Genomic DNA, 10,365 nt, shown 5'->3' with positions numbered 1-10,365 from the left:
CGCCGAGCCCCCGAGCGGAGCCAGAGCCAGCCGCGCCGAGCGGGCGCCCCTCGGCCGTGAGTCCGGGCCCGGAGGGGAGGGCTTGGGGCCCAGCCGCGGGAGGGAGGGGAGAGTCGCAGCCTCCTCCCAGCTGCCTCCGTGGCGGAGATTAGGGAAGGACGGTGGTCTCTGTCCCCTGTCCCTCGGGGGTAGCTTCCCTCTTCCGCAAGGCCTGCACCGGATGCCGCCTCCCCCCGTTTTACAGGGTAACCCCCCGCCCCCGGGCAAATTGCCGATTAGCTTACGGGGGTGGGGGAACCTGATCCTGGGGTGTCTGGATTCCCGTTTTCCCATCTTTGAGAACCCGTAATCCTTAGCGCCACCCGCAGCCCATCCCAAGCTTCCTTCATGGCCCCGCCCAAGTTTAGGGAAAAAAAATTGGAGCGAAGGAAGATCTCCAGGCACCTTCCCAGCAGCCTTGCTTAGAGGGATGGGGGTACGCAGGTTACAAAGTGACTGTCCTAGGCCATCTCCTCCAGGACTTCTGCCCACTACTGCATGTAGGGAGGGTCCCTGTCACCTATAGAAATCCTACTAGTTCCCGCTCCACTTATAGTATCCCTCACTCTTAATGACCCTCGATTTTTCTTTTTTTCTTTTTTTTTTTTTTTTAAGATGACCGGTAAGGGGATCTTAACTCTTGGCTTAGTGGTGTCAGCACCACACTCTCCCAAGTGAGCTAACTGGCCATCCCTAAATAGGGATCCGAACCCGTGGCCTTGGTGTTATCAGCACCACACTCTCCCAAGTGAGCCACAGGCCGGCCCCTAAACCCTCGATTTTTCTAATCCTAGTAATGTGTGGTCAGTAGAAACCTCATATCAATTCAAACCCTAAATCTGGTAGAAGCTGGTTATCAGGGAAGAAAGCGTGGTGTGGTGTGCCCTCACTCCAGGGCCTCAGGATGAAGCAAGCTAGGGATAGAGACACAAGATAGTAGACATGTCCCAGGAGCACTGGGAGGGAAGGGGGCAAGCTCAGAAGAGACGCTTGTCAATGGAGGAGGGGGGCTCCCAAGGGCACAGGAGGGAACTGAACTCAGCTCTTCCAGCCCTGGGTGGTCAGCAGTTGGCTGGGTCTTTCTGAGCATGGAAATCCTGTTGTAGTCTCGTCTCCCCTTCACTCACTCAGCGAGTGTGTGCTGACGCCTGCTAGTGCTAGGCTCTATGCTGGATCTGGGGAATATGAAGGAGGGTATATAGAGAAGTTCCAAGTCTAGTCAGGGAGCCAGGCTATAAACTGCTATTACAAGATCGTTAAAATAAATACACGCGCGCACACACACACACAAAATTCCAGTTGAATAGACATTTACTAATCATCAACTATGTATGCCAGTGATAGGAAACAAACATAGATCAGGCAGTGTGTACCCAAGGCAGTGAGGACCAAGAGGAAGGCATAATTAACTGTGTGTGTTTGTGTCTATTGGGGCAGTGGGAGAATATCAAGAAAGCGTCAGAGAGGTGGGGATATTGAGAGCTGAGTTTAGAAGAACAAAGAGGAATTTGCTGGGTGGAGAAGGGAAGAGTTTAGAGGGGAGGAGAGAGAAGGATATCACAGGCCAAAGGAATAGTGTGAGAAGAACAGTGGTGTGTTTTGACATCTGTGAGCAGTTTGGTATGATGGGAGGAGTAGAGTGGCAGGAGGCGAGTATGGGGTGAGCAGGGCCAGATCTAGCAGAGCCTCGTAGGCCATGCAGAGATTTAGCAGGAGTTTAAGGACAGCATTGGAGCAGTGACAAATCAAATTTACATTTTTAAGTGGAGGCAAAGAGATCAGTGACAAGGTTGTGGCAATGGTCCAGGTAAGAGCCTGAAGAATTGTCAGAATTCGGTGACCAATGAGATGGGAGAAGGAAGGAGAGTGATGAGTCCAGGATGCTTCTAGGCTTCTGGCTGGAGCCATTCTGCTGAGGACACTGAAGAAGGAGAGCTGGTTTGGACATGTAGAATTTGCTGAGCCTGTGGTTGGTTGCAGGGTCAGACAGCAGTTGAATCTGGGCTGGAGACAGATGGTAGTCACCAGTATATGATGGTTCTTGAAGCTATAGCAGAGAATGAGGTCTTCTGGGGAGAAGTGCATAGAATGAGAAGACAGCCTCCCTCAGAAGGCTGAGGGAGAAAAAAACCCTGTGCAGGAGGTGGAGAAAGAGCAGTCAGAGAGGGAGGAAGACAACACAAAGGGAGGTGTTTCCAGAGTCAAGGGAAAGGGACTGACTCAGAGCAGCCAGGCTCTTGCTCGCTGCCTCATCCCCGCAGGTAGGTTGCCACAACTTCAGGCACCCCACCCTGTGCTGTTGTGACTCATTCTTCTGCTTCCCTTTACAGACCAGATGTTCGCCATCCAGCCAGGGCTAGCTGAGGGGGACCAGTTGCTGGGGGGCCCGCCTCCTGGAGTATGTCAGCCCGAGCTCCAACCAGACAGCAACTCCAACTTCATGGCAAGTGCCAAGGATGCCAATGAGAATTGGCATGGGATGCCAGGCAAAGTGGAACCTATCCTGATGAGGAGCTCCTCAGAGTCACCCTCTGACAACCAGGGCTTCCAGGCCCTTGGACTCCCCGAGGGGGGGTTCCGCAGCCCCCCAGAGGGGGCAGAGATTCCCGAGGCTGAGCTGGAGAAAATGGGTGGTACTGGCACAGTCTGCTCCCCTCTGGAGGACAACGGCTATGCCAGCAGCTCCCTGAGCATCGACAGCCCTAGCAGCAGTCCTGAGCCTGCCTGTGGGACCCCTCGAGGCCCTGGCCCTCCCGATCCCCTTCTGCCCTCAGTGGCCCAGGCTGTGCAGCAGCTGCAAGCGCAGGAGCGCTACAAAGAGCGGGAGAAGGAGAAGCACCACGTGCACTTGGTGATGTATCGTCGCCTGGCACTGCTTCAGTGGATCCGGGGCCTGCAGCACCAGTTGATTGACCAGCAGGCCCGCCTGCAGGAGAGCTTTGACACTATCCTAGACAACCGAAAGGAGCTTATCCGCTGTCTCCAGCAGAGGGCAGCACCATCCAGGCCCCAGGACCAGGGTTAAGGATGTGCCTCCACAAGTGTGCAAAGATATGTGTGTATATTTGCAGGTGTGTGTGTGGTTGTGTACAAGTAAGTACATGATTATTTGCTGGCATGAGTGAAGGTAAACATAAGTGAGTATGTATGTTCTAACATGTAGGCAGGTGTGTGCAGGCATGTGTCAATGAGCTTAAATGTGCTGTGTGTGCACATAGCTTATATGCAAACCTGTGTGTGGGTGTGTAAGAGTGAACATACATATGTGTGTAGCATGTATGTAAGAGTAAATTTGTATATACATGTGTGAACAGATATCTAGCCTTGTGTATATGTGTGCATATAAATGAGTTTGAGTGTGTAGGCTTGTGTTGGGTGTATATAAATGAGCCCTGTGTGTGCAGGCCTATGTGTAGGGGTGCATGTGTGCAGGTGTAGGCATGGGAAGTGTGTGTTAGAAGCATGTGTATCTGCAGGCAGACTTCATGACCAGGTGTGTGCAAATATATATTCAGTTGCACTTGTGGGACATCCACCCACACCCTGTGTTACCCATGGCCTAACCCAGCCTTTTTTCTCCACTGGGTCCCACTACTCCCTAGAAAGAGTGCGCTAGCCTGCTGCCATTTATCTGAGGGTTCTCGCTGATCCATTTTCCTGGGGTTTCCCAGGCCACCTCTCCTCCCTTGCCCTCATTTAACCCAGACCTTGCTCTGCTAAGGCTGTTGTCCCCCTTGCTGGCTTCGCTCTAAGAGGTTTAGTGGCTGCTCTGGCCTGCCATGGCATTTGGCTGCAATTTTGTCAGGGCTGATAGTGGAGAGTTGGTATAGTGGAGAGAGGGGATCCGGGGGTGGTGCTAGAGATCATGGCACTGGGGGGGTGGGATCAGAAGGAGTTAGAGGACTGTCCTTCTTGAACTCTGCCCTTGGGCCTGTGGGAGAGGGGGTGTGGGAGATGACAATGGCAGAACCCTGTGAAGAAGAGGAGAATGGGAATTCTAAAATACCAGTTCCAAACAAACCAAACCTTTCTATGGGGATGGACCTGTAGAAAACCATACTGATTTAAGCTTCTGATGAAAAGTAATGGATGCTTATAAGCTTGCAAGTAATGGAAAAGGTGTCGCAAGGCTGTTGGGAAAAACCTCACTTCTCTGTGCCTCTACGCTGCAGTGCCTCACTGGCTTGAGCAGCATTGGATGTCAAATTGATTTGGTCCATTTCTCTTCAATCAGACTGTCAGGAGGAGCCAGAGCTTGGGGTGGGCAGGGGGCAGTTTCAGCCCAGCCTCTGGAAGCTCTTAGGATGTTGGATCTTACCCCCTTCTGTCACTGTGTGGCCCTTTAAACAGGATTAACAGGCTTGGGTACAGGCTCCATGAGTTGGAAAGTGGGTGAGTCTTGGGGAGAACTGCCAACTAAAGTGGCCCAGCTCTTAGCTTTGCTCCTGGGAGCCAGGAGAATGCAGGATGCTGGTGGGTGAGCAGTGGTATGAAGAGGGAACTCTGGCAGGCAAACAGTGGCATGGAATGGCCCTCAGTCTCCCTATGTGCAAAATATGGGGGCTCTTCCCATCTGTCTATAAAGATTTCCATCTCGGGTGGGTGGGTGGGTGAAAGGCATAGGGAGTGGGGATGAAGCATGGGTCTTGGGGGACTTTGTGTCTATAGCTCTTGCATGTTGAGTGTGAACCTGGCCTCTGCACCAACCCAGGATGAATATACTAGCGCAGAGAATTAAATTTCTTGAATATGTGTTTCTATTCTACCTGTTGTCTGATGGCCTCTTTTCCATACCATCTGAGCTCCCCTTTTGAGCAGGGTCCTGGGACAGTAGCTGGGGGAAGACACTGGAGATGGGAATTCAGATTCCTATGCCTGGCAATCTGATGGGGGTGGAGAAGTCTTTCAGACCTCGCAGTCTGACAGGCAAGACTTGGCCTCTGCTCTGAGAGCCCCTTATGGGATTGTCCTTATCCTAAGTCACCTTTGGACCTGAATGGATTGTGAGGGACACATACTATACACACACACAGTCTCTCTCACAGACTCAATCATGCTCTGGAGTCACCACTTCCTTGAAGGGTGCCGTGACTGTGAAGGACTGAGTTAGGGTCATTAGATGGTTCTGACACAGATGTAGTTAGAATACATGTACATGACTTCAGATATTTGTTGACGCTTATTTACATTATATCTTCTTTTTTTTTTTTTTTCCTTTTTGTCTTTTTTCATGACCGGCAACGGATTGCAACCCTCAGTGTTGCGCCCGTACCGGCCCGGGACCGGCAACGGGATCGCAACCCTCGGTGTTGCTCCCTGCACCTCGCTCAGCCAGTGAGTGGGAACTGGTCTGTATGTGGGATCCGAACCCTCGGCGGGAGCGCCGCCGCACTTCCCAAGTGGCGCGCTGTAGCAGTGCGCCACCGGGCCAGCCCTACATTATATCTTCTATTTTACATTAGTTTGTAAGATGGTTTATTAATTTCTCAAAAATACTTGACCTTTTTTTCCTGTGCTGGCAGGGCCTTCAGATTCCAAGTCTGAGATCTCCCAGGTCTGGGGCTGCTGCTGGCCCTGGCCCCACTTCGAGCCCCTCGCCTGTGCCCTCAGCCCATGCCCCTGGCCCTCTTAGGCCCAACCCTTACCATAACTAGCCTGGCCTCTCCTCCCCCAAATTAATTATTTTTATAAAGAAGGTATATTAGTTATCTACTGCTGCATAACAAATTACCCTTAAATTTAATGGTTTAAAACAATACACATTATCTCACCCTTTCTTTAGGTCAGGAATCTGAGCACAGCTTAGCTGGATCCTCTGCATCACAGTCTCTCAGTCAAGGTGTCAGTCTAGGGACTACAGCTTCTGTTGATAGCATTCAGTTCCTCTCAGGCTGTTGGCTGGAAGCCATGTCTGTTCCTTGCCATGTGGGCCCTTCCAGCATGTCAGCTTGCTTCAACAAAGTATGCAAACCAAGAGAGAGAGAGAGGCTGGCCAGTTAGCTCACATGGGAGAATTTGGTGCTGGTAACACGAAGGTCAAGGGTTTAGATCCCTGTGCTGGCCAGCTGCCAAAAAAAAAAAAAAAAAAGTGATAGAGTACTAGCAAGACAGAAGTCACAGTTTTCTGCGTTCTAATCACAGAAGTGACATCCCTGATGCTGCCATATTCTATGGTTAGAGGCAGGTTACTCAAGGGGAGGATATTGCTCAAGTTTATAAGTACTAGGAGGCAAGGATCATGAAGGGCCATCTTAGAGGTGCCTACCAGGGAAGGTATATTTTGATTGGTTAAATAAGGGCATATATTATTGATTAATTCTTAATTCTTATACAGATAATAATTCTACATATAAAAACTGATTAAACATTTCAGCAAAATCTAATGTCCCCTTTTGTCCCCTCCAACAGATATTTATTTTAAGCCTCACAAAGTATACTTCTTACTGAAACAGTAAGTGACTAAGGACATTAAGTCTTGTCATCACTACACTTGACACTTAAACAATATTGAGCCAGGGCCAACCCCGTGGTGCACTCAGGAGAGTGCGGCGCTGGGAGCACAGCAGCGCTCCCGCCGCGGGTTCGGATCCTGTATAAGGATGGCTGGTTTGCTCACTGGCTGAGCGCAGTGCGGACGCCACCAAGCCAAGGGTTGCGATCCCCTTACCAGTCACAAAAAAGACAAAAAAACAAAACAAAACAAAACAAAAACCAATATTGAGCCAATTTTAACAGTTCCACTTATTAAGAAATGTTCTGGCAAGGGGCTGTTGCTAAGTTTTAATAACTTTATCCATGCAGATTTCTTTTATTTTTCCTTTTTGTCTTTTTTACTGACCGGTAACGGGATTGCAACCCTCAGCATCGCGCCCGCACCGTGCTCAGCCAGTGAGCGGGAACCGGTCTCCACATGGGATCCGACCCCTCGGCGGGAGCGCCGCCGCACTCCCAAGCGGCGCACTCTCCAGCGCGCCACCGGGCCGGCCCCATGCAGATTTCTAATAATGAGACCTCAAGCCCTCAGAGCATAAGAGGGTGAATTTGAAGAAGGAGCTGCTTTTTAACTTTATTTATTTATTTATTTTTTAAATAAAGATGACCGGTAAGGGGATCTTAACCTTTGGCTTGGTGTCGTCAGCACCATGCTAAGCCAGTGAGCTAACCGGCCATCCCTATATAGGGATCCGAACCTGTGGCCTTGGTGTTATCAGCACCGCACTCTCCCAAGTGAGCCACAGGCCGGCCCGGAGCTGCTTTTTTAAATGTGCAGGCTCTTCTGAGTACAGCCATTGGTGAAGGGCATAGACTATGAAGCCAGACCCCCTGGATTTGAGTCTTGGCTCCATTGTTTTCTGTTTCTGTGAACTTGGGCATACCAATTAACTTCTCTGTGCCTCAGTTTAAAACAGGAACAACAGTAATAACTACCTTGAAGGGCTGTTGCAAAGATTAAATGAGTACATAACATGTAAAGTACTTACAACTGTACCTAACACAGAGTAAACTACATTAAGGAGAGTTATGATTACTATTATAAATAGTGCTTTTGTGATGCACATTTAACTTTCTCATAGAAAAACAATCAAATTTTCCCTTAAGGAGTTTGAATCTAAAATTTGAAAGATACCTTTATTTAAAAAGGCTTTAAAAAAACAAAGCTGCCTAATATTCCTTTCCATCAAAGAGCTCTCTAAGCTGAGAAAAAGATGAAGGTGAGACCAAGGAAACTGGTGAACTGAATGTTTACAGAACCCCCTCCTAATCACTGAGCATCTAAGGATGGGCCCAGCCCCTGGGGTGGTAGTGGGTTTAGGAAAGAGCAGATAGAGCTACGGTCAGGATGGCAGAGTTTGGGGCAGGGAAACTGAGGCAGGACCCCAGTGGCTGAGCCATCCCAGACAAGAATTGCAGTTCCCCATCAGGTGCTCTGGCCACCAGGCCTGATCGCGGGAAGTGCTGAGGCTACCACTGTACCTCCTGTGTGTGGGGGCAGACCTGGTCTCTAGACTGTCTAGACTTAGTGTCCTCGCTTATAATAATTGTAAGGATTGAATGAGAAAAGAGACCTGAAAGTGCTTTGTATGCATTGAGATTGAGCACCTCTGCATGAGACCCTGGGGAGCTTGCCCCATCCTTGAGCAGCTCTGGTCTGAACAGGTAGATGAGACTTGCATCCAAAAGCCTAATGTACGAGCCACGGTGAGCATAGGAGAGGGGAAGTCAGGACTGGCTCTTTGTGCAGATCTCAGCCTGAGATTTCTATACCTGGGAGGCTGTTGTAAAATCATTGGGGTGGGGATTTCTTAGTCCTTGGGACATTGAGGGAAGTAGGGAAGGTTCATGCACTTGGGATGGTTTTGGACAGTCAGCCACCTCTTACCCCTCCCCCCCTTGCCACAATGAAATCCCATGACCAGGAACAAGGAAGCCTAACCCAGGTTTTGGGTGCTACATGAAGAGAAATGAGGATTGAGGGGTGAGATTGGGACTGAGACCCAGAAACCAACAGGGACAGGGCACACAGCAGAGGTCCGAGCAGGCCGGAGGCACAGGACCGAAGCATGAAAAAGACTGGCAGGGAAGTAGTGTGAGGCTGGGTCTGCTGGGGAGAGAAAGAGCGGCTGCATCCATTGAGAACTTTCTCTCCAGGGACCCCAACTCGGGACCCATCAACGAAGACCAGAGGGGATGGGGTTAAAGCCTGACGAGCAGGGAGGCAGGAGATGAACTGGGAACTGAGGAAGAGTGTAAAGAAAAGAATAAAAGGGCTTCAGAATATGGTAGGTGGTCTCTGCAGCTCGGGTTCTGGCATTTTAGGGCTCTGTATAGTTGGTATTGCTAAGGAGATAGCCCAGTGGAAGCTTGTGACCTGTCTACCTGCCTCTGTTTCCTTCAAGCTTCACCAAGAACCCAGTGTTAGTACCTCCTACGGGGTTCTGGCATTTTAGGGCTCTGTATAGTTGGTATTGCTAAGGAGATAGCCCAGTGGAAGCCTGTGACCTGTCTACCTGCCTCTGTTTCCTTCAAGCTTCACCAAGAACCCAGTGTTAGTACCTCCTACTCAAGCATGAACAGTCGGGAGGAATAGGAGAGGGGTTAGATCTGTGAGGGCCTGGTCAAGGAAGGCTTCCTGGAGTAAGAGGAGGCTAGAGAACCAATACACATTGAGGCAACAGAGAATAGTGATTTCTAGTGCAGACTGGACCCAGGTGTCTTGGATCCTCCTCTTATTAACTGTGCCTCACTTTTCTCAACTATAAAATGGGGACAATAGTAGTCCTTCTCTCATAGGGTCATGTGAGAGTTAAATACATGAGTTAACATGTAAGGGCTTAGTTAGACCTGGGTCTGGCACACAGAAAGCAGTCCATAAACGTTGGCTGTTATCTCACTAGGAGAGGACAGGAACGCCATCAGAGGTAGGAGATAGGGCTGAGCGGTTGCGCTGTAAAACAACAACATTAAGAAGCATTGCTAAAGGGACTTGAATCTCAGACCCACGAGTTTAATGGATGCAGGTGGTGAGAAGAGGAGTATGAGATGGGATGTTCTGGGATATGAGCCAGACCTTTAATCCACACTGGTATTCACACTCACACCCACTAGGCACCTGCAGACAGGCACGGGGCCCCACACCCGTGCATGCACATACACGTGCACAGTCGCTAACACAAGTGCACACTCATGGACACAGACCCACATGCACGCTCCGTCCCCCTCTCCCCACCCCTCTCAGAAATAAGACTGTACCCATCTTGGGGAAGTTTCCGCACCCCAGCAGCCCCCTGAGACTCTCCTAGCCCTACCACCAGACCCCTCTCCAGGCCTGTTGGCTTCTCCAGACAAAACTTGTCCTTGGCCAGATCCTCCCGCCACCCCCAGCCCTATTCCTTCCCCCAAACCCCTAGCCTCAGAACCGGTCGATCCCCTAATCGCTCCATTCTCATTTATCACGCGTAGATTTAAGAAGGCATTCGTCTAGTTGAGGGACTGGGGTGGCGCAGAGAAAGTGGGGTTCGTAGGCCTAAGGTCTCAGATGTCAGATCCGGGGGAGGGGCTGGGTCCCCCGGGGCCCCTCACCCACCTTCATCGGGAGTGAGAGAGGGCTCGGGGGGTGGGATGCGAGCTGTCGGCGGGGCTCAGAGCGTGGCGGGGGTGAGGCGCAACCGTGCCCCATGAGGGCGGCGAGGGGGAGCTCAGTCCTCCGTGCTGGGGAAGACGGAGAGGGCCTGAGCCCGGCGTTCAGCTGCTGTGCAGGGGGCCCCGGGCGGGGCTCGTCCCCGAAAGGCGCAGACAAAGCGGCGGCCCCCCCGGGGGCCGGCGGGG

At 51.0% G+C, this 10,365-nt stretch overlaps 1 protein-coding gene across 1 annotated transcript; it reads left to right on the top strand.

Moving 5' to 3' along the window:
- The first annotated feature begins 6 nt into the window (after window positions 1-6).
- Window positions 7-4,804, top strand: LOC103601055 (chromosome unknown open reading frame, human C1orf216). The gene is made up of 2 exons (XM_008585437.1): window positions 7-56; window positions 2,370-4,804. The coding sequence occupies exon 2, from the start codon at window positions 2,375-2,377 to the stop codon at window positions 3,062-3,064; it is 690 nt and encodes a 229-aa protein (XP_008583659.1). The 5' UTR covers window positions 7-56; window positions 2,370-2,374; the 3' UTR covers window positions 3,065-4,804.
- Window positions 4,805-10,365: the final 5,561 nt, after the last annotated feature.

This window comes from Galeopterus variegatus, unplaced genomic scaffold, assembly GCF_000696425.1.
Source record: "Galeopterus variegatus unplaced genomic scaffold, G_variegatus-3.0.2 Scaffold106, whole genome shotgun sequence".
In the NCBI taxonomy this organism is placed as follows: domain Eukaryota; kingdom Metazoa; phylum Chordata; class Mammalia; order Dermoptera; family Cynocephalidae; genus Galeopterus; species Galeopterus variegatus.
Note: the sequence above shows the minus strand (reverse complement) of the source record. Positions and strands in the feature narration are given on the sequence as shown.

Bases quoted from the DNA above. Each gene is read 5' to 3' on its own strand.
- LOC103601055 (XM_008585437.1), top strand. From the start codon at position 2,375: ATGTTCGCCATCCAGCCAGGGCTAGCTGAGGGGGACCAGTTGCTGGGG.